The sequence below is a fragment of the Carassius carassius genome, chromosome 50, assembly GCF_963082965.1.
Source record: "Carassius carassius chromosome 50, fCarCar2.1, whole genome shotgun sequence".
Taxonomy (NCBI): domain Eukaryota; kingdom Metazoa; phylum Chordata; class Actinopteri; order Cypriniformes; family Cyprinidae; genus Carassius; species Carassius carassius.
In genome coordinates this window covers 9,410,335-9,434,395 of record NC_081804.1, presented here as the reverse complement: position 1 = coordinate 9,434,395, position 24,061 = coordinate 9,410,335, and the positions used below count along the sequence as shown (strand labels likewise).

Here is a 24,061-nt window from a genome sequence, read left to right as displayed (position 1 = left end):
GTGCCCACCCTTTTCTCCTCTTTCCATGTCCCCTCCCCACGCTTCTCAACCCACTGTGTGGAGAGATTGTAATCCAAGTGGATTACACTGTAAATTGGGTGATGGAGGATTGGATGCACTGGAAGTGAATCTCAGCTGTGGCAGTGTGCTTGCTTTACAGATTTAGAGACAACAGATTTGCTTGATTTCTATATTATAACTTGTATTATTTTGTGTGAAGAACCATGGAGCTTTTGAGAACATCTTTCAGGTGTGTTGTTTTGCAGATGATGTGATGGAGGGCATGTTTAAATACTGATATTATGTTTACCTGAGTTTAACACAAAGAAAGAAGGACCTAATGACAACATTAAGTGGATTACTTGGATTATCGGTATCATCCTGAATATGAGAAGCATTGATTACTACATGCAGCTCAGTGAGAGTTTGAGAAGTTTCTGGAAGATCTGAGCAGCATGATTAGGAGTACACTGACGTGGATCACCAAGCCCTCCAAGAACTTTTGCATGTGCCAGTTCAGTTGATGAGGAGCTCAGAAGGGTCATAAGATACATTTGAAACCATTTAGGCCAAAATGTATGGAAGTGAGTGGAATGGACTTTGGGTTTCATTCGTCCTACTGGAGTAGTGGATTCTCAGGACCTTCTTCTCATGATTTCACCATACAGATGTGGCCGTTGAGGACAGAAGTCAGCAAGATGTGTCACATGGGACGATCTTCTTGGGTCACATTCTTGATGGTCTACACAGGCTGTCTGTCTATCTTTACACATGCTCAAATGAAGATTCCACCTGAAACGTAAGTCACCTTCATTTCAGTTGTTTAGCACCTTCGTTTTCAGGTTTCACTGGTTTGATATTCTGTTCAACACCATAGATATCAAGTCAAAAACTGCCTTTGTTTGATGTGCTTTTGGGTGAAAGTTACTGTTGATGTTTTTTTCCCTATGTGTTACTGTTCTGTTTTATTCAGCCAATGGTTTGTTAGATTCTAGACCAGACAGACTTTCTTAGAATCTACTTTGCTCTGTGGGTCTTCAGTTCCGTGGACATTAGAATTTCAAATAAGACCGGATGAGAAATTGCTCTGAGAGTTGTGTGAACATTTTTAGTAATTCCCTGATTCCCTGAGTTTGTTGAGGTGTAAAATTCAGTTCTCACGAGGCTTGGAAGTCATTCGGTGCAATAGCAGATGGCAGACACTTCTCGGCAGCAGTGAAAATATTTTAAGGTGGAAACGGAAAGATAATTTGGTGATAATTCTCTCATAAATGACTAATACAGAAAAAAATGTATATATTATTTATATAATTATTATGTAATTATAATCCATATACAAAATAATTTAATAAATTATGATTTTTGCATATTTTATAAAATCAAATGCTTTTTCAAAAGGGGTAGTTCACCCAAAAATTTTATGTAATCATTTACTCACCTAAATGTTGTTTCAAAACATACTGGAACACACAAGAAGATATTTTGAAGAATGTTGGTAACCAAACCATTGCAATTGTGACCACTGACCTCCATTGAAGGGACAAAAAACTCCAAAGACATTTCTCAAAATATCTTCTTTTATGTTCCACAGAAGATGAAAGGCACACGTTTGAAACAGCATTAATAAATGCTGACAGAATATTATTTTGGGGGGTATATTAATGTTTTAATGTTGTCACAATTCTGAATGGCCCTACAAAAACAAACCAACCAAAACCATGTCAGATTTGTACCACAAACTTCTTTGGGTATTTTCCCAGACATTGTCAACTAGTAGGTTAATGTTCGAGCAGATACACTTATACCATTAATAATGCCTTCTGGATACCAGCCAGAGACACAAGCTAGTTCACAGATGGCCATACAGGCCAGGTCCTGTGCACACAGGAATATCACAGACTTTGAACCTTGCCAAGAGTGCAGCTAACATTATTCTCATGCATCATAACTTGACTTTTATTATGGGTACTAGACTCTGCTCAGCATGTAAGACCAAGCATATTTCATAGCTATGCGGGCACATCTGTGTTTTAGGGATTTATTGCTAAAAACAGTTTTATCTTGGCCTTAATCCCTATATTTATTTTTAGATTTTTAGATTTATATAACTACAACAATTCAAGCACATATTGTTCTCTTGCAGCACCAAAACTCACCAAGGCTGCATTTGATTAGAAACACAATAAAAACGGTAATATTGTGAAATATTATTATAATTGTTTTCTATTTCAATAGATTTTCAGCAGTCTTCAGTGTCACATGATGCTTCAAAAATGCTGATTTTCTGCTCAAGAAACATTTCTTATTAATTCATTTTTTGAAGGAAACTGCGATACGTTTTTCAGGGTTCTTTGGTAAATAGAAAATTCAAAAGAATAGCATTTAAAATAGAAAACTTTTAAAACACTATAAATATTTTTACTGTCATTTTTGATGAATTTAATGTGTCCTTGCTAAATAAAAGTATTAAATTCTTTTAAAATAAAGATCATACTGATCCCAAATCTTTGAACGGTAGTGTTCTTTAATTAAAGTAAAGTATTCTTTAATTTTACTTGAACAGGGAAACTATCTTTCTGCTTCCTTGTCTGTTGACTTGTTCTTGACTTCCGAAGGATTTCTCTTGCTGTAATAGTATCAGCGTCCTCAACACTGCCAAACTTTTATCATAATCCCTTAGCCTCCCTGATGATCCCAGACACTTTCAGGTAAACAGAGATGCTTCAACATAAGACTAATGACAGACTCAGTTCAGCATTAAGACAGACTGACCAACAGCTCACCTCTTTGTATGACAACGTGCTGAAAGGGCTCTTTATATGACTAACCACAATGCTTCATTTGTTATTTTGTGTATTGCTCATCATGGATGCCAGGGATGTTTCATTATATACAGTATATTTGTGGTCTTTATATCATTTACAGTGACATATATACTTTTTATGATTGTGTGTGTTTGGATTGGCTTTCCTTTGTCAGTGGTCAGAGGTCAATAGATTACATGGAATCCTATGAAGTGATTATGGGCCATCTGCAAACTAAGACAACTATCTGTATTTAGGGGATAGGGACGGGGTTTATTCAAAGTAAATGTCAACTTTTTTTTAAATAATTTCTTATTTATAATGTACTATTACGTTTATCAGGTTTAATTTCAAACATTTAGATAAAATCTTTGCTGTGTACACTAATTTTATTAACTTTTGATATAAGTTACACAGTTGTTTTTTTGTAATTCTAGGGTTCAAAAATGGGCCATCACCATTTCCGAGCAAATAAATGCAATTGCATCAAAATATTCAGGAGCTGCGCTATTACAAAAGGTAAATATCAATGAAAATGTCAAGTTTTTTCCTAGTCATTTTTAGTTATGATGACTTTTCTTTATGATGAATTTTTTGGATATTCACTCAGGAAAACTGTTTACACATATTCCTAATAAAATTGTTCCAGAAAAGCAAAATGCTTAAAACAGTTCTCTCTGTTTGTCTAGAAACTCAAAGATGTTGAGCCCATCATCAGAATAGAGGATGTGGATGGAGCACGATTAGTGCTGGACTTTGCAGATGAAATCGAAAGAATGCTTGGCAGCAAGATGAAGTCTGTGAAGGTTAGTGTAAAGTGCTCCTTTTTATATTGTCTAGATCAGTGCGCAATTTTTAGACTATGGTTACAGTTACTGGTGTTATTTTATGAGGAGGAGCTTTGGTTTTAACTTATAAAATGAATCAATATCATGCTGTTCTCTTTGTCCTCAGAGGCTCGCTGACACAGCTGAGGATGCTGACCTGTATCATGAGTATAATGCATCTTTACAGGTAACAAAACTGGAATTTGGTATCTAAACCTTTTTGTCAAAATTATGCAATAAATGTCATGTATTAAATTCAAATAAATTAAACAATTTAATTGCATGGGCTTTTTTATACTATATTTTTCTGTCAGTTTGACTACTTTAATTCATTATTGGTGAATACTATGGACGAAGAGGGCAATTTCATTGAACTTGGAGGCGAATTTCCATTGGAGGAGAATGAACATTTCAACAAGCTTTCAGTGAATACTTTAATGAGCGACATTCAAGTTCCAACCAATGTCTACAACAAAGGTATGATAGCAATAATCAGCAGATCTCCATGGGCTTGGATTCCGATTTAAACAGTATGTTTAATCAATGCAAAAATACACTTTGTTAGTTTGATTCTTGATTAAATCAGATAAACTGTAGACTCAACAACTAAAATTACAGTCTTTATTAGTCAGTATGTATTATAAAACTTATCTTGATGATGATTACTTCTGATTTGAGTGCTTAATGAATGAGGGTTGTATTTTCAAAATTAAATTAAAATCTTACAAATAAAATAAAAAAAATGCACGCCATGCACTTTCAAAAATGCACTTTCAATCCCCATTTTGTGCAAATGCAACATTTAAAATGTAAAAAATAATATCAAGTGTCTTTATTTGCAGATCCAGACATTCTAAATGGAGTGTATATGTCAGAAGCATTGAATGATATCTTCATCAATAACTTCCAGAAGGATCCCACGCTCACTTGGCAATATTTTGGCAGCTCAGCTGGCTTCTTCAGACTCTATCCAGGTTTGTTCAATTCTGTTTTATGAACATTGCTCAGTCATACAATTTGACAGACGAAAACTGGACTGTACAGTCTTAAATCTGCATTCTTGATGTAAATGTATGTAGATGTTTATTTTTGCTTGACTTTGTACTTTGCAGGAATTAAATGGACCCCTGATTCTAACGGCGTAGTTTCTTTTGACTGCAGAAACAGAAACTGGTGAGACAAAATAAAGTATTTGACCTAAAACCTAAATAGCATGTGTTATCCTGCCTGTCTAAGTGCTTGGCAATGTAGTGAGGTACGTTGATTCATTCATATGAAATAAAATTTATGCCAGTGGACTTGGATTCAGAAAGGTCTTTTCCTGACCCAGTGTGCAATGTAGGATTATCTGTGTGGATGCCACCCAAATGTCTGCTTGTGGCTATGGTAGCACAGCCAGTTAGGCCCTGATCCCACCGAAAGACTTTAATCTCATTCTTAAGTGGTTAGCAGCTCAATGGCCAGGTTAGTAGGTCTGACATAGTCTCCATATGTGACTGTTTATACAGAAGCAAGTGATTGCAGTGAATCAGAATGAAAACACTGTCATTTTGAAAAAAGACAGGATTAGATTTACATCACTGGTGTCATGTTTTTTTACTTTGTAGACCATCTAGCCCTAAATAGGTCTGAGAAAAAGAAACCATATTGTTTCTTTTGCCATATTTTAATATACCATACAATTGGATATTTATGTTTGCACTGAAATGGCGTAAAACGGGGATAAAAAAAAAACATGATTTTAACTAAGCCATTTTATCAAGTTTAATGTCAAACCAAAAAAATTGACTGAATATACTGTTTTAGTTAAACGTAAGATGTTTTAACCCCTTAACTGTCACTCGTGTTTTTGAAGATAGACTTGAATGTGCATGATACAAACCTAAATTTTTATAATTCATGACTGAAAACATTTTGTAACATGATTTTGATGTGCCATTTACATGGTAATGCAATGTCTGATTTTAAAATGGGTTTTAAAGGATGAATTTTGAGATTTTATGTTTTCAAGTGATATATAACTTCTGATGATTTCTAAAACATGATAGAGAAAAAGGCAACGAGAAAGTCTTTTTTTTAAACAAAGGTCAAAACTCATTTTGTAATGTAGATTTCTGAGGGTGCACTCTTGTCATAAATTAATCTATTACTTTTCCTACATAATTTTTAACAAATAATATTGGAAAAATATATATTTGGGAGTCTTGAACCTTTCCAACGATATATAGTTTGTCAGGATTAGATTAGATTTGATTGTAATATAGTATAGTCAACGTAGGCGTCCCGTATACGGGACGGGGTGACAGTTAACAGGTTAAACAAACATTGTATTAAAAAAAATAGTTAAAAATAATTAAAACTGACAAGAAATCGTTTTTTTCACTAAATGAACACAAGATTAAAATTATATTTAATATGTAATTTATTAATTCATTTAATTAGTTATTTATTAATTATTTTTGTTAAATAATGTAATAATAATGTAATTAATTGCATTGCATTAATTGCATTATACAATTTTGACAGGAAAATGATCACAAATATATTGTGAATGTTTGATATAATGCAGACCTAAATTGGTTAGTTTTATTATTTATAAGCATTTAGCATTACCCTCCATACCCTGATCTGGAAGTGTCCTGGGCCTTCTTCTAAGAAAATCCTCTCTCTCTGTCACAGGTATATCCAGGCTGCCACTTCTCCTAAGGACATCGTGATTGTAGTTGATGTCAGCGGCAGTATGAAGGGTCTGAAAATGACGATTGCCAAACACACCATCAACACTATCCTGGACACGCTCGGGGAAAATGACTTTGTCAATGTTATTGCAGTAAGAGCACACGTTGTTTTCCATTTAGCATCACTTTATTCTTTGTTCAACATGGTAAAATATGTTTTTGCACGTCCTTTCCTTAGTACACTGATTATGTCCGCTACGTGGAGCCCTGTTTTAAGGGAACGTTGGTACAGGCAGACTTGGACAACCGCGAGGTAAGTCGATTATCCACTTCACTTGAGCCTGAGAAACTAAGCCAATGACTCCAATCAGCACTGCAGGATACCGGCTCTCTACCATTCCCTCATATGCACTCACATATGCCTCGTACGTGAGTGCATATGGGTGCGTGGGTTTTCTTTTGGTATTTCTTTTTTTTAAATTTACGTGAAGACTATTTATAATCTTTTTTACATGTCTCTAAATGATTCCATTATTATTCAGGTCTGCTAATTTATTTTAAATTGTTTAATGTTTTTATTCCATGTGAATTGATTTTTTAAATTGCATTTATTTATTTATTGAATTTATTATATAGGTTTAGTGTGTGTTTTTTCACAAAATATATTTGTAAATATTCTGAACACTTCTTCCATATGGATGGATAAACAGGTAGTCCCAAACTCACCTCATTAAAACAAGAAAAAAATATAAAGTAAAAAAAATTAAACGTGAGAAAATATAACAAAAATAAAATGTTATAACAAATTTACAAATAGAATTAAAAAATCATCAATAAATAAATAAATAAATAAAAAATCATACACCTCTTGAGCCAATGTTGCAAAGTCGGGCTGGTTTTGATTGAACCGCAGAACAAAGATTTTTAGACTTTTCTATGTGAATGCTATAGTTGTTTACAGAGAAAATATACATGAAATAATAATAGAATAATAAAATATATATATATATATATACAGTGTTGGGAAGGTTACTTTGGAAATGTAATAGGTTACAGATTACAAGTTACCCTGTTTAAAATGTAATAGTAGTGCAACTTTTTCAATTACTTTATTAAAGTAATGTAACTTATTACTTTTGAGTACTTTTTGATTACTTTTCTAAATTTGTGAAAATTAAAGAATAATAAATAAAAGCGTATACATCAACTTAAATACAGTTATCTAATAAGCATGTGACGTATTCTGTGTAATAAACTCCTGAAACATTGGTGTTTTTTTTAAACTGCTGTCTCTGTATATGATGATAGTTTTCTCAAAATAAGTAAAATGCACATGAAGTGACACAGAGCAGTTCTAGAAATTGTTTATGTGCTCGTGTACTCCTATATTGAGGCAGCAGAGGTTGAAAACACTGCGAGCTTCAGTAGGCCTATGTGTAGTAAATGAAACTATGTCTTTGCCATTAATTTACAGGAGGGGCGGACTGGGAAAAAAATTAAGACTGGAAAATTCAAACTCATACAAACAAATTCATGGACAAAACAATTTTTTGTATGGACCTGACATAAAAAAGGTTTAAATCTTTAATTTGGGGACATGCAAAATAATTAAAAGTTCTCTCCTGAACTGCACCTTCACTTCCATTTTTCTCTTCAGTCTCTTTATTTTGCTCTGTTATCCATCTCTCTCATGACTTTAATACTCAAGATTGAACAAAACTATACTTTACAATACAATACTCTACAATACTACAATATCTTTATAGAAAAATCCTAATACTGTACACGAGTCATGTTTTTCCCTTACAAAAAATTACCATGCTTTTTTTTTTTTTTTTTTTTTTTGCAAATGGATTTGTATTTATTTTTAAATAAATACATTTGTAAAATAATTGTACATTTTTGGTTATCACAGTTAAACAATAGTAACCATTTTCTCTGGATTTATAGTTAAATATTAAAATGTTAATTTTCGTAAGGGTTGTGTTGCTGTCTGTCGTAGCTCCCCCTAAACCGGAATTTTTTTTCAGCTAAATTACTACTGTAACATTACAACAGATAATAATGATGTCCTTTATATAGTATTTTGAGTGATGACTGATGAGCAACGTGCTGCTGCTTGATTAAATTAATGAAAAAAACAAAGACAAAAAAAGCATCTTTACAGATGAAACTGACCTGGAACCCTGAACAGGAGTTCTGCTTCTCTGCTCCAGCAGTCCACTCTATTCTCTCTATTCTCTCTCTCTCTATTCTCTCTATTCTCTCTCTCTCTCTCTCTCTCTCTCTCTCTCTCTCTGTCTCTCTCTCTCTCTCTCTCTCTCTCTCTCTCTCGCATTGATTACTCTGAGTCTGATCCAAACCGTTTGGCGGAGGCGCGGAGAGTGCGCGAGTCATGACTAACAATTCATGACTGATTAGAGATTTAATTATCAAATGGCGGATTCGCAAATGATCGCTTTAGTACATTCGGCAGGCAATTATACAATAATGATATTAAATAGTGGGGCAAAATCGGCTGCCAGGCCACCAGGAATTGTCCCGGTTCTCCCGGTGTCCAGTCCGCGCCTGATTTCCACAGACACGCAGAATGTGCAAGTCATATATTGCATTTTTGGGGCTTAATATTCACAGACACTAGTCCATGTCATGTTTTGATTCAAGTGTACTGACCTGCTTTTGATTTAGTCATCCAAAATGTGGCATATTCCGTCCGCGTTAGGCATTCCGTTTTTATGACTGGATTCTACGAACCAGACTGTATTTCCGCATTCCGGAAATTATTAGGGCGTATGTCTCAGAATAGTCAGTGCAATTTGGGAAAGAAATCAGTTAAATCTGTATGTGGATGTGTGTAAATATTCAAATGTAATCCCCTTTGTAATCGTTAAAAATTTCATAAGTAACTGTAATTTAATTACTCATTTTTTCTTAGTAACTGTAACTAATTACAGTTACAATAATTTTGTAATTAAATTACGTAACGCCGTTACATGTAACTAGTTACTCCCCAACACTGTATATATATATATATATATATATATATATATATATATATATATAATAAAAACATAATAACAAATTTAAAATACAATAAAGATCATCTAAAAACCACATAATTTTGTTTGTCTGTAGCCGTGAGCCTAGGCAGGGACATTAGGCCCATCCACATTCTGCTGTTGCTTTTAGTCATGTGATAGACTAGCGGCTGGGTGATTTGATCTAATGTGCAGCTTTTTTGCTTGTTGTATATCAGAGAGCAAGTAGGGACGTACTCTAATCTCTGGAATTACAGTCAGATACAGAATTATAGAGCCATCGGATAGTGAAATGACAAAGCAGCACGTTTCATCTTTCAGATCACTCTCATAATACTGTTTTGTTAGTTCAAATATCAGACAGTTTTATACATGTAATAGGAGTAGGCCACATATTTACATTATTTATAATGTCGTGAAATGATTCAGATTTTGTAATTTACATGATAAGATGATTAATTAATCAAATCAATCACATATATCAATGTCTGCTTTTTTTTACATAATCATTAAATACCACCTTTCAGCCCACATCGTTTGTTTTATAATACAACTTGTACATAATACAAATAATACAGCTACTATTGTATGTCTCTAAATGTCTACAACAAAATAAGGATGACGTAAAACCTATAGGACACTTTGACAGGTCTGTGCACTCACAGACTGGTACTTAATACAGGGTGATAGGTCAGCAGAGCTTGTAATGATAATACAGGTCTAAGTCACTCAGCATCTGCTCACTGTGCTGACACAGATCCTCTAAGAAATACTCTGAAAGACAGCAGCACCATGACTGCATCTCTGCCCCGTCTGCTCAGAGGGTCAACTTGATCCAGAGTTTTGTCCCAGTTATTTTCAGTGTGAAATTACACTTAAAAAAAGCATTACATTACGTAAGTTTGAACCCATGTATTGTCACTGCTCAGATCATAAAATTCTCCGTCTCCCCTTTCAGCATTTCAAGCTGCTTGTTGAAGATCTCCATGTGAAGGGAGAGGCTAAAGTAAAAAAAGCCATGAAGGAGTCGTTCCGTATCCTCGCAGACGTCAGTATCATTCACACAAATGTACAAAACTATACATTCGGTGCCAAGCCTCTGCAGGTCCTCCATGTTTCTCTTCCTGTCTCCTAGGCCAGAGCAAATGGTCAGGGCAGCCTATGTAACCAAGCAATTATGCTGATCACAGACGGAGCCATGGAAGATTTCCAATCAGTGTTTGAGGAGTTCAACTGGCCTGACAGGAAGGTAACACACAATCTGCTCGCTCTACAGGGAACGGAGGGTGTAACATATGACGTACAATAAAATCTGCATACTGCTCTGATAAATTGTTGGAGAACCTTCTGGAGTTCATTGCCCTTTTTTTAATTGATAACAGATTTTAAGATTGAACGTAAATGTGTTGATATATTTCCTCTGGAGCAATGATCAAAGTACAGTAACAAAAATGTAATGGTTTCAGGTACGGGTTTTCACTTACCTTATTGGAAGAGATATGACCTTCTCAGAAAACGTCAAATGGATTGCCTGCAACAATAAGGGTATGTAGTCAGACAGTAATAAACACTGAATCATTTACTCTCCCTCATGTGCTTCTAAACCCGTATTAATTCCTGATTCATTCTCTAAGGTGAAGATTTTCAGTGAGTAATGGCTTAAATTGTAGTCTGTGTCTTATGACTTGTAATATAGTAAATAAAGTAATATGGACCACTCATATGATACTTTTATTGTGCTGTTGTGTCTTTTTTGAAGCTTGAAAGCTCCAGTTTATTGAGCTTTTCAGTTTATAACAATAACAGGTAAAAATGCAGAAATCTTATACTCGTATTTGATATTCACAGGTTATTACACTCACATCTCTACACTGGCTGACGTACAAGAGAATGTCATGGAGTATCTTCATGTTCTGAGTCGACCGATGGTCATCAACCATGACCATGACATAATCTGGACCGAGGCGTATATGGACAGTGTGGTGAGTGTATGACTGTTCAGAACAACTGAAATACAGATTCAACATTTCATAAATTCCCACCACTCATTTTCAGCTGCGCTTGTCTCATTTCAATGTATTTTGATGTGATTTTGTTGTGCTGTTTACTCATATATTACTGTTTCTGTACTAATGTGGTATTTTTCCATTCATCGCCGTATTCTTCTCTATCACACAGCTTCCTAACACTAAGGAGGTAACTCTTAGAAACAGTAAAACACACCACTGTACTGTAGCGTGCACAAATAGAAGACTTTAGATATTTAGCCTGTGCTCAGAATATAATGTAGTTGTTATCCTGGTCAGCATAAAAGCAGTCCGAAACCAGCAGGACTGTTTGGTTTAGGGCTCCCTCTACTGTTTGTCATCATTTATCTCATTTGTGCTGGACATGATGTGATGACCTAGAGCTTTCACTAATAAAATCAACATGAAATGTAGTTTCAACCAATTTTCTGCCATAATTTGATGTATTTCTGAGTGAATTCTGAAAAAAAAGTTGAGACAAATTGATTTTATTCATCTGGAATTGTTTTTATCATGAAAAGTGGGCATGATGAGACCAGGAACATGCATTTTGAAAGTAAATAGGGTTCATTTTCATTTCATGTTGATTTTAACTGTGTGCTCCGGCAGTCTGAATGTTTAGCCATCAAAGTATAAGATGTAAAATTCCTCAAATCTCTCCCGTAGCTGTTCAAAAGCAAAGCTCACAGTCTTCTGCTCATGACGTCAGTGGCCATGCCAGTGTTCAGCAAGAAGAAAGAAACACTTTCTCATGGCATTCTGCTAGGAGTGGTGGGAACTGACGTCCCCCTGCTGGAGGTCATGAAACTTGCCCCGCGATATAAGGTATATATTTATCATTTTTTATCATTTCTTTATATCAGAGACAAACTTTGTATTAATATAAATATGTAGTTCATGGCAAAATAAAAATGTGAATATATATATATATATATATATATATATATATATATATATATGTGTGTGTGTGTGTGTGTGTGTGTGTGTGCCAAATTATTTTAGAAAATTTATAATAAAATTTATTTATTTAAGTTTGTATTATTTTCATGACAATTAAATACATTTACATTCCAAATTTTGTAACTCTTATTATTCTTGATTATGTTTTTTTTTATATTTAATTAAACCAGCTTAAACGAAAGGCAATACAACAAATGCTGCCGTGAACTCTAAATATTTTACAATTTAAATATATTATTATATAATTTAATATATAAACAAACATTATTACACATCACTTTAGCTTCTTTCTTAGTCAATTATTTATAATAAAATAAACATTTTAATACAAACATATTTCAAGACATTTGAATGAACATAGCTACAAATTCTGTGCAAATGTCAACAAAAATATTGAAATGAGGAATGCTAATGGTTTAATCTTTTAGCTTGGAGCACATGGTTATGCCTTCCTCATCACAAACAATGGATACATCCTGGCACATCCTGATCTAAGACCACTGGTGAGTCTCAATCACTCGAGCATCTGCTCCTCTAGATAGAGTTGAAATAGAACGGACTGATATTGATTTGCCATCCCTCTTGCTGGATCTTCTCAATTTTTGTAACAGTACAGTGATGGGAAGAAGTTGAAGCCCAAGCCCAACTACAACAGTGTGGATCTGTCAGAAGCTGAGTGGGAGGACACTGAGGACAGTGTGAGTTGTCCACATTCCGGTAAGCATCTGCACTGTTTTACGGCTCAGAAAAATCATAATGATGTCTCCCCTGTCTGTGCAGTTGAGAACAGCCATGGTGAAGGGACAGACTGGCACTCTGAGTTTAGATGTGAGAGCAGCTGTGGATAAAGGGGTGAGTGTGTTTACATCAGCCATCTTTTATGTTATAACGTTAAATTACTTGAACTACTCCATTTGGGTGAACTGAACAAGTCCCGACAAGAATGTGTCCATTTAAAGACATTTCCCCTCATATTCTCAACTCATGCAGAATTACTAAAATGTTTCATTTTTGCCTAATTGCCCACATCACACTTATCATTATGGTTTTTTTCTTTAGTAAAATGTGACCTGGACATGTTTTTGATAGGTTTTGTGACATTCTTCCTTTTTTAATCTGTCTTTGTCACTGCATATTTTATTTTAATCCCCAGAAAAGGCCTTTGTTCCTAAAAAATGAATATTTCTACACAACCATCAACGAAACTCCATTTAGGTTTGATATGCTTCTCACATTCTCAAAATATTCCCTTCATACTTACATGTTGAAATTAATGAAAAAACACATTTATTATGAAGTATTTTACCCCTCAGTACCTTCAGTTGACTATCATATTTATAATGTGCTTCAGCTTTGGGATGGTGCTCACAAAAGGTCATGGACAGTACATGTTCTTTGGGAATGTTTCTGTGGAGGAGGGTGAGTTTACCGTATGATTAATAGCTCATGTCATATAGGTGGTGAAAATGATACAGTACCCTTCAAAAGTCTGAGTACCAGATGATTTAAAATAAAAGGAAATTAATACTTTTATTCACCAAGGACTTATTCGATTGTTCAAAAGATTTATAATGTTACACAAAAATTCTATTTTATATAAATGCTGTTCTTTTGAAATTTCTATTCAGTTAAGCGTCCTAAAAAATATGTATCAAGGTTTTTACAAAAATATATGCAGCACAATTATTTTCAATGTTAATAATAATGAAAATTTTTTGGAGCAGCATTTTAGAATGATTTATGAAGGATCATGTGACACTGAAGACTGTGATATTTTAAGTTGTAACAATATTTCACAATTTTACTGCATTTTTGATCAAACAAATACAGCCTTGGTGAGTGTAAAGAGACATCACTCTTTTAAAAACATCAAAAAATCTTACTGACCCCATATATGAGGAGCAACTGTAATTTATCGAGAAATGTATGTCATTTTCTATTCTTATAAATACTGATATTTTTTCAGTCTTTGGTTACATAACCATAGATCACAAATTCAGTCATTCATATTTTTATGATGGATTTTTTTTCTGTTTAAGACCAAAGGTCTGGGTCTGCGTCAAATGTAAAACAATAAAATTGATTCATAATAGGTATCTGAAAAGTAGCCAAAATGAATGCTTTTACAGAGATTTAAAAAAGTTTCCTTAATATACCAAGAAGAATTTTTTTTAATAAACCTCAACCCCTGGGAAATAAAAGTCCCTGGAATTGTCAACACACACAGTGAAAAGATTCTATTACTATTATAGAAATGAGCTGCTCCTCGTTTTCTCCTTTCTTTAGGTCTTCATGACCTTCAGCAGCCAGACCTCTCTATAGCTGATGAATGGTGAGTACTCTTGATTTGAGATGAGCAAATGAAAATCTAAAAGGCTGACACTTTCTTTTGAACACCGTCAGGACAACAGCTTCCTTAAAAACTTTCAAACTTAGTTCTACATCTTGATAAGTTGAACTATGGTCTTTGGTTTACCCACTCAGGACGTATTGTGAGACAGATATTGACCCACACCACCGTAAGCTCACTCAGCTCCAGGCTGTGGTCCGATACCTGACTGGGAAAGAGCCAGACTTGGAGTGTAAGTCTGTTTATTTCTTATTTTCTGTAGTATTTTCGATGCAGATGAAAAAACCTTTAAACAGGAAGTTATGCTCATCCCCTGATACTGTGATTATACTGTGGCTAATTTACTGAACTAACAATAAGAGTGTCCTTTCAACTCTGTTTAACACATTTAATCATGTTCAGTAACAATAACCATACACGTTTCTTAAAGTAAAGGTTTTATTTTTGCATCAGGTGACGAGATACTTCTTCAGCAAGTTCTTTTCGATGCAGTGGTAACAGCACCACTGGAGGCCTATTGGACAGCGCTAACGCTAACCGCCCCAGGGTAAGAGGCTTTAATTAATCTCTGTATGTTGTGCTTTTTTGTGTGCCTCTTTTTTATTTTAAAGAACATTTTGGGGAAAAAAAGGAGTCATGGTTTATAATCATTCTTTCTTTGCTTTTATCTCTGTATAGCGTAGATGAAGGCATGGAGTCGGCTTTCCTAGGAACCCGCTCTGGGCTCATGCGTGTGATCAGATATGCAGGAAGTGAGAAACGTGTTGGAAAGTGAGTGAACTGTTTTAAAAAAACAGGCAACATGTATATAAATTATATTTTTTAATTCTCATCTATTATCATTTGTACCACCTAAAATAAAGTGTTTGAGATAAAGAGAAGTCATTTGATACCATTGTGGGATTTAATTTCTCATTTAAAATATGTTATTGAAACAAAAAACGCTGAGATTCCGGTCTTTCTCTAAATTTCTTAATACTTTGACCTTACAGGAATTTCTTGACCCCTGTGGACAAAGAGAACCTCTTCACGGTGGACCACTTTCCCATTTGGTATCGCATGGCAGCTGAGAACAAACCTGGTCAATTCTTCTTCTATGTCCCGCATGATGATATAAACAAAGGTGCTTAAAAAAATCAATTGTTAAATGGATTTGTTGCAGTGCTACAGTTTCCATGTGTTTTATCGACTTCTGTATGCTCTGACCTCTGTCCAACAGGCAAGAACACTTTTGTGGCGGTAACATCTGTGACAGTCACTGAAGGGAAGAGAACAGCTGTTGCTGGAGGTAAGATATCTCTCTGCCATTGTCTGCTAAAATCTGATTTTACATTCAACATAACCTTTTGTGATCATTCAGCACATTACTAATTATACAAAATGGAGTGGTGTCCAAATTTCTGAGACCATATTATAATTATTTGGGCTGATATTAAATATTTAATTCTTTACGCTCATTTCCCCTATTTTTACATTTATAATACCTTTGTCACATCTAATGCTCACAGTTAGTCTTTTGTGTTTGAATAAGCTAATATTTTAATAACACTGTTAAATATAATCTTTTGCACATATAAAAATGAACATCCATGTTTCATTCTGTGCATTAGAATGTCTTGTTGCATTTAAAATGTTTGGTTTAATTGTTAGTGTATAAATTTTCATTTATTTTGACCAAATAATATAGAATTTTAATAACATGAAATTAATAACCAACGTATTTATATCGACCAGAATATTGGTGCATCCTTTAATGTAGACATACGTCACTTAAATATTGAACATACATATACATTTAAAATATTATTCTGTTTCTCAATTTTAGAAAAGTGTACTATTTAATATGGGAATTAACAACTGATTAAATTAAAAACTTAAATTTATGCATTTAACAGATGCTTTTATCCAAAGCGACTTACAGTGCATTCAGGCTATCAATGTTTACCTATCATGTGTTCCCGGGGAATCAAACCCCCAACCTTGCATTTGCTTGCTTGCTAATGCAATGCTCTACCACTTGAGCTACAAGAACACATTGATTGATTGCAACTATAGGAAATCATACATAGAGATGGTTTGTTAGGAGAATTCATAGGAAAATATAGAAGTTTACATGAAATCATTTTCAATATTTTCTTTTTATGTTCCTTAAATCTGCTTAACAGCTATTAGTTTATTATATTTGTCTTTTTGAACCAGCTTGTATGAGCTGTAATTGCTCCTGACCTACGTTGGGTCATTTGCTCTCCAACTCTTGCTCCCTCTTGCCACACTTCTGGAGGAAATGCTATCCACCCTACACAGTCTGTGGCTTGTGCTCCCTTTCTGATTGTTGGCATCAGATCCTCCTTTTCATCCTGCTCAGCTGTTGCTGCTGGCTGTTTTCCTCTGTCAGCTGCTGCTGTCCGTGAGCCATCAGAATTGCGTAGATGCAGCCGTAGGTGGCTGTTACCACCATCATCACACACACCACGCCACACACCACCCCAGCTACCACCACTGTGGCAGTCGCTCGACGCACGCTCACAGACCGGTAGCGCTGGCGCATGCAGTCTCCTGCCGACCCGGCTGGTACCTGATGGCCTTCAGCAGCAGTTGGGCTCCTGGTCTCAAGATAGAGGGGGTAACAGTGTCTGAACATCTCCATAGGGATACTGCGAAGATCCTTACCATGCAAATTAGCAGGAAAGGAGCAGTTGGCAGAATCTACACTGCCACCTATGGAATGATAAAAGACAAAGAAATTGATAATTAATTTAAAATATTAAAATATAAATTAAAAATTAAAAAGTTAAATGTATTGGTATATGTTAAATATGTATGTAGAGTTTGTTTACATTTATAGATTAATAGATTTTATTAAATATATGAAATTTCTGACAAATAGGCCTACCAATAAGCCTATAATTTCATGTTCTCGCCATTTACAGAAAAATGGTCAGTAAATAATTTGTATAATTTTTGGTCAAAAAAATAAATAAACGAATGAATATTAATTTTTAGAATATTCATTCATAATTTATTATTTTATGATTCATTTATATATAAAAACACACTTGTATATATACATGTATATATATATATATATATATATATATATATATATATTTTTTTTTTTTTTTTTTTTTTTTTTTTTTAATATAAAAATGTAAAAAAATTAATTTATGATATATTTTATCTTAGTCAATGAACATTTATGGTTGGAGTACAGCATTATAATTTACACTATGGAAATGGGTACTCATTTTGAGATTTGCTGAAGATTGCAGTTGACAGCGTTACTGAATTATTGGTGTTTTTTTGAGCGGTAAATGATGGGCGAAGGTAATCTAAATGTAAAAATAGATTAAATGAGCTTGCAAGATTCGGTGTATGACACATTTCTTCAGTCATTTAGTCCGTTACATTAAAGTCCCTTTATCACAATCAACTGCAACTCGCATTCACGTCCTCCTCCTTTCAATCATTAACCGATGCATTGAACCACATCCCACCATACATTTTTTTCATAATTAATTTCACTCAGATTTACATCTCAAAACAAGGATAAGATCTGTCAATACTTCCATTACTTTGTGACTTTAAATCTCTGAAATCTCTCTATATCGACATATAATCTATGAGATGTTGATATATTGTACATCACTAACTCCCAGCAGTGATAAATAACTCACCTGTATATATAATCCATTCCAGCCAATGCTTGAGTGGAATTACATTGCAACTGCAATTCCATGGGTTTCCCTCGAGCAGAAGGTGCCGTAGAGCAGTTGCTGGCTCGAGTGAAGTCTGCTGCAGAGTTCTCAGCCTGTTGCCCATAAGCGAGAGCCACACTAGATTCTGGAGCCCATCCAATAGGTGTGTAGGCACGGAGCTGAGGCTGTTCAAGGAAAGATCTAGACGCCTAAGCTCAGTCAGGCCTTTGAACTGATCTGGATTCAGTTCCTTAAGCCTGTTGTCTCTCAGAGCCAGTTCTGTTAGGCTGCCGAGGTCAGAGAACAAGTTAACGGGGAGCCTCACAAGGAGGTTTTCAGAGAGATCCAGGACCTCCAGGTTATTCAAGTGGGAGAAGCTCGAAGGGAAAACGCTGGAGAGAAGGTTTCTGGAGAGGTCTAGGTGAAGCAGTCTGCTGAGATTAGAAAAAAACCCAGGGTTGATGCTGGAGAGAAGGTTTCTGGAGAGGTCTAGATGTAGCAGGCCACTAAAATTGGAAAAACTTCCAGGTTCTACAGTGGTGGAGTTGTTATTTGAGAGGTTAAGGTAGCTTGTGTCGAAAGGAAGCTGGTCAAGGATGGAGTCCAAGGAAGCTAGTTGGTTAAGGTCACTGCAGTCTGTGTGGTTGACATTACATGAACAGCCTGATGGACAACTTGTAGATGCTCCACAAGGTCTCAGAAGAGTCATCAAGAGACCTGAGGAAACTACAAGAAAAATGGAGAGCGTTAGGAAACTGTGAGAGTTAAGAAGGTTGAGGATGGCGTAATAAGTTGAGGATCTTACTTATAATGTTCAAACTGGTCTGCATTGTCCACCAAACCCTGTTGTAACAGTTCCTGAGCAAACCTTTAGAGGGGTATCCACTGGTCTAGGCCAAATGAATGGCTTCCTTCTCCATCATGATGAATCCAGCAGGAAATTGGTTAATTTCACTGGGAATTGCTGAGATAATGGTAACAAACAAAGCAAACACTATTAGAAGAATGACGACCCCTAAGATCCATGTTCTGCTGGTGAAGATTTATGCTTGACATTACTATTAAGTTGACTATAATTAAAATTAATTATTAAATTAAATGAATGCCCTGTGAAGGCTGAACATATTACATCATGAGTTCAAAAAAAACAACGCAGACCTGAAATGGATCTGAGTCTTCAGAAGGCAAAGAAAGAGTGAAAGAGAGTACTTTGTATAAAAGCTGCCCAGAGGCCAGCTGTTTGTTGTGAGAGAAAAAAGCCATGTAAAAAAACTAAAGGCATTGTAAGGTTACTTACAGAGTATATTTTCAGATGCTCCACACTATACTCATATTTGTTTTTGAACATTTTATTTTATTTAAATTATTAGGTTAAAAAGATAATTTGCTATGCATGTACATGTGTACGGAGCCCCACACATGACATGCAGGAAAAAATATAAGGCTAAATCATGTGCACGATTTACTAATTCGTTCCCTCAATGTACTAAAACGTGCACACGATTACTATTGCGTTCCCTCGATTTATAAATTGTGCGCACGATTTACTAATTCGTTCCCTCGATTTGCTAAATCGAGTGAACGCAATAGTAAGTCGAGGGAACGCTGTAGTAATCGTGTGCACGTTTTAGTAAATTGAGGGAACGAATTAGTAAATCGTGCGCACAATTTATTTATTTTTTCTTGCATGTCATGTGCGGGGCTCCATACATGTTTATATAAAATGTATATATAAAAAAAACTTCCTGTCACATTTGTTGCATTAAAATATCAAGGATTAAACCGTCCACACCATTAGATAATAAATCAGAGCTGAGAACAACATCCACTTTATCAGTGAAAAGAGGATCAAATGTTGCATGCTGGAATGTGCACTTCTCCTAATACATAAAATTGTATTAAATCTGTAAAAACAAAGCAAAAAAACAACAACATATTTTTATATCTGGTTAAATGGGTTAAGTCTATATATCTTGAATAGGAATGAAAAAAAGCCTAAAGAAAATTTATCAAAATAATTAAATGGTATGAACTTATCTTGTACTAAAAACTGTACTGCAATTATTCTGTCTAATGAAGTCCTAAATATTGAATGAGCACAAACAACGACCATTGCTTATTTAACCTAATTGGTGAGATATGATTGCACTAAAAGCAAATCACAGCTGAAACATACCTTCCAGTAGTCCTCATCTATGGTTCCTCATGATTACTCCAATCAAGCTCTCAAGACAGTGAGCGAAACAACAGAAAATGAAAGAAACGAGAGGAGCTGGCAGCTGTTCACAGCTTGAAAAGTCCAGAGTGTGTATGAGCGCGGCTCACATCAGTAAGTGGGACTAACATTAGAACAGTCTGTGCCTGCCTGCTCGCCCAGAGAGAGAGAGAGAGAGAGAGAGAGAGAGAGATGGACTGAGGAAGGGAAAGAGGAGATGAAACATCAGCTGATACAGCTTAGAAAATGGTAGCTTCTTCAGCTTTTTTTATGACTCTTTGTTGTAGCTTATGATTTTGAACATATGAGGATTAATCGTGTGATATACAACATCAACAGATGTTTTCAAGCAAAACATCAATAAAGGATTCTTTTGCTCATGGAAAACCTGGAAATATCAGGGAATTTTTAAATGAAGATTTCCAGAGCTTGAAAATCTTGTAACTTTATAATAATAATAATAATAATAATAATTATTATTATTAATACATTATTTATGTAAATTGTTAACAAAATATTTATTTGTCTTGTTATGATCAGATCTAAAATATTTAATTGACTAGAAATACGAATGCAGGCTCTATAAAATTATATTTAAAAATGATCCAGTAATCACAAACAACTTGAACATAATAGATTAATAAAATCATAAAATATTGTTTAATAAGTTGTTATCAAAATGTTAATTTGTCTTGTTATGATATGCTCTAAAATATTGAATTGACTGGAATATATACATATTTGTAATCCTCAGCACAAAAATATTTAATTGACTAGAAATAAGAATATAAAATGATCGTAAAAGTTTTCTGATTTGATTTCTTTCTATTTTTCTTCCATGTGCAGCTATTGGAATGCAGGCATCCCTGGTCCTGCTGGAGAGAGTGTTCATGTCTATTGCCAAACAAGTGAGTTTGACCTCAAAAATATTCATATTAGATATTAGTATTATTAGTATTATTTCTTGTACATATGTTAAATATTTTAATATGTTTAATTAATTCACAAATACTAAATTAAACAGGTTAGAATATTAATATTATAAATGAATACAGGTGTGAATCTGTCACTGTAAGAAAAAAAAACAAGATAATGTCCTGCAAGAAAATTTTCACATTTTCTTTTAATTACAGACATTATCTTCAACCCAAAACCAATTCACAATGCTATGTGTTCAGAATAAGCAAACACCTGTGAAGAATATTTACAGAAAATTCCTTCATATTAACACAGCACGCTGAGCCGTATGAGTGTGTGTAGTGTAGAGGCAAACTGCAAATGACAACAAATCTAGTAATATTAAGTGTTGTGGTCCTGAAGGTCTTCGATTAATGGTGTGTAATCACCAACCCTGTTTCACAAAGGCTCTTTTCTTGTTGTTTTTGTAATCTGGTGCAACACAAACAAACTAAAATTTTTTTTTTTTTTCCTTTTTCCTAATTTTCTTCATCTTCTTCCTGTATTTCCTTCTGTTAGCCAAACAACACGGATGTAAGTAATGCAATTTTATTTCTAAGGCACATTCGACTAATATAATACACTTTGGTGTCCCATTACTTTATTTTTTATGTACACACAACCCCCACAAATTTAAACATGCACCAAATTTTAGAAACAGAGAAAGTGATGTAATGTAATCTCTATACATTTTATTTAGTAATTTCACCACTGTAATGATTACTCAATATAATGCATTTGATCAAATGTTCTTGTCTATTTACTGAAGCCTTTGTGGTTGTCTTCTTCCTCTTTGCAGTGCAGTGATGTGGATGGTATATGTCCTCTCAGCTGTGAGAGCATCGTGAGTGAATCTAATTGACTTTTCTTTGTGTTATCATTATGTAATCTGTGAATCATTGTTCTGAATCAGTTCATTTACACAAACCGATTCACTATAATACATTTTGATCCAGTTCAACAAGGGAGATCAATTCTAATCCAGCTGTTTTTCACAGGATGTGAACTGTTATCTTGTTGACAATAATGGCTTCATAATGGTCTCAAAGGAAAAAGAAGATGTGAGTACCTCATACACTTAAACACACATTGACATTGGCCCCAACAGCATTTTGTCACAGAAGAGAAGCATAAAATGAAAGATGGTGACCTGTGTTAGGTGACGGTTTAACTGCACGTTTCCTTGCCCGGAAGGTTTGATGTGAAGGGCAGGTGACGAGATAAGCGGATACTCTCCTGTGAGGACTTGATAATGTACCACAAGTTTGTCCTTGGAGCAAATAGATGGAGTCTCAAATAAGACAGTGATTGAGAGAATGAGAATGGTAAAATTGGTTTAGCTTGGAAAGGTCACCACATCTTTTTTAATTTTAGCATTTGGGCTTTTATTTATAGGATAGTAGAGTGGATACAGAAAACAGGAGAATGTGATGCTTGCATACAAGCATTATTTATTTATTTTTTGCTTTTTTTGTCATAGTTGTTGAATTTTGTGTGAAAAAAGTATCCTTTAAATTGACAATATTTGCTCCATTGACCAACAGAAAGCTGCTGGATTTAAAAGTGAATTAAGTGTGAGCTTTGTACTGTTACACTATTGACAATACACAGTGGACTATAAAAATGTTGCTAATGTGAACAGACCAGTGGATCCTCTGCAGTGAATGGGTGCCATCAGAATGAGAATCCAAACATCTGATAAAAACATCCCAATAATCCACAAATAATCCAAATGTATCCAGTTCTTAAATTCATCAAGTTTTTAACTTTAAACCATTAACTGAAATATGAGTCCTCTGTCCATAATATTGGTTTCTCCAGTGAAAAAGTCATCTTGTCTGAATCAGGAGAAGAATATGCATTGATTTGTTTAAAAGTGGAAACATTTCTAAACAAATATGTTGGTGGATTTTAATGTGAGAGACAACAGGGGATGGACTTTTTCACTAGGGGAAGCGTTATTATGGATTATGGACTTTATTTTGTATTTCAGCCAGAAGCAATAATTTGGAGTTAAAATGTTTTAATGATGTATTTGGTTATCACGAATATGCTACTTTTTGCCTCACAAGATGTCAGTTGATGGACTGGAGTTTTGTGTATTACTTGTGGATTATTGTTATGTTTTGATCAACTGTTTGGACTCTAATTTTGACGGCACCCATTCACTGCAGAGGATCCACTGGTGAGCAAGTGATATAATTCTAAGGCCCTGTCCCAAATGGCACACTCCGGACTTGTGGACTTCCTCAGAGTCCACACTTCGGTGACGTCATGTAGTGCAGACCTATAGGGCCCTTAGCGCGAGTCCGCGAGGGTGCATTGAGAGGTATTTTGGGACAGACTCGATCGTCACGCCGGAAACAGGAAGAAGGTCTGGTTGACTTATCCCTCTCCATACGGAGCTGAATAAACTTAAAGGTCATCTCATCAGTCCCTTTATTAGAAAAATATCACAAATATCATTAAACAAATTACAGTCTTTAGCATAGAGAACAGGATTAATTTTA

The 24,061-nt window shown here is 34.7% G+C and overlaps 2 protein-coding genes across 4 annotated transcripts in view; one reads left to right on the top strand and one right to left on the bottom strand.

Moving 5' to 3' along the window:
• The window catches only part of LOC132133194 (voltage-dependent calcium channel subunit alpha-2/delta-4-like), a 28,156-nt gene continuing 4,095 nt past the window's right edge, over nt 1-24,061 (top strand). Inside the window, exons 1-30 of one of the 3 annotated variants that reach the window (XM_059545953.1) lie at nt 1-799; nt 3,242-3,323; nt 3,494-3,610; nt 3,759-3,818; nt 3,946-4,108; nt 4,474-4,605; nt 4,744-4,804; nt 6,311-6,461; nt 6,548-6,622; nt 10,306-10,395; nt 10,483-10,596; nt 10,814-10,892; nt 11,196-11,329; nt 11,526-11,543; nt 12,041-12,199; nt 12,763-12,837; nt 12,946-13,032; nt 13,115-13,186; nt 13,488-13,549; nt 13,686-13,753; nt 14,621-14,666; nt 14,819-14,916; nt 15,138-15,231; nt 15,363-15,455; nt 15,677-15,807; nt 15,904-15,972; nt 21,441-21,502; nt 22,071-22,085; nt 22,351-22,395; nt 22,550-22,612. In XM_059545953.1, the coding sequence (XP_059401936.1) occupies nt 579-799; nt 3,242-3,323; nt 3,494-3,610; nt 3,759-3,818; nt 3,946-4,108; nt 4,474-4,605; nt 4,744-4,804; nt 6,311-6,461; nt 6,548-6,622; nt 10,306-10,395; nt 10,483-10,596; nt 10,814-10,892; nt 11,196-11,329; nt 11,526-11,543; nt 12,041-12,199; nt 12,763-12,837; nt 12,946-13,032; nt 13,115-13,186; nt 13,488-13,549; nt 13,686-13,753; nt 14,621-14,666; nt 14,819-14,916; nt 15,138-15,231; nt 15,363-15,455; nt 15,677-15,807; nt 15,904-15,972; nt 21,441-21,502; nt 22,071-22,085; nt 22,351-22,395; nt 22,550-22,612 (2,736 nt within the window). In that variant the 5' untranslated portion in view covers nt 1-578. The remainder of the gene's footprint in view (nt 800-3,241; nt 3,324-3,493; nt 3,611-3,758; nt 3,819-3,945; nt 4,109-4,473; nt 4,606-4,743; nt 4,805-6,310; nt 6,462-6,547; nt 6,623-10,305; nt 10,396-10,482; nt 10,597-10,813; nt 10,893-11,195; nt 11,330-11,525; nt 11,544-12,040; nt 12,200-12,762; nt 12,838-12,945; nt 13,033-13,114; nt 13,187-13,487; nt 13,550-13,685; nt 13,754-14,620; nt 14,667-14,818; nt 14,917-15,137; nt 15,232-15,362; nt 15,456-15,676; nt 15,808-15,903; nt 15,973-21,440; nt 21,503-22,070; nt 22,086-22,350; nt 22,396-22,549; nt 22,613-24,061) is intronic. The other 2 variants (XM_059545955.1, XM_059545954.1) reach the window with 2 other exon arrangements.
• LOC132133195 (leucine-rich repeat and transmembrane domain-containing protein 2-like) lies at nt 17,023-20,694 on the bottom strand. Its single transcript, XM_059545956.1, has 4 exons — nt 20,556-20,694; nt 19,185-19,343; nt 18,359-19,105; nt 17,023-17,402 (listed from the first exon to the last, which is right to left on the bottom strand). The coding sequence occupies exons 2-4, from the start codon at nt 19,207-19,209 to the stop codon at nt 17,023-17,025; spliced, it is 1,152 nt and encodes a 383-aa protein (XP_059401939.1). The 5' UTR covers nt 19,210-19,343; nt 20,556-20,694.

Coding starts and splice junctions, on each gene's coding strand:
- LOC132133195 (XM_059545956.1), bottom strand. CDS start 19,209: ATGCAGACCAGTTTGAACATTATAA. Junction 19,106..19,184: donor GACCAGTTTGAACATTATAA/GTAAGATCCTCA, acceptor TTTTTCTTGTAG/TTTCCTCAGGTCTCTTGATG. Junction 17,403..18,358: donor GGAATGGATTATATATACAG/GTGAGTTATTTA, acceptor ATCATTCCATAG/GTGGCAGTGTAGATTCTGCC.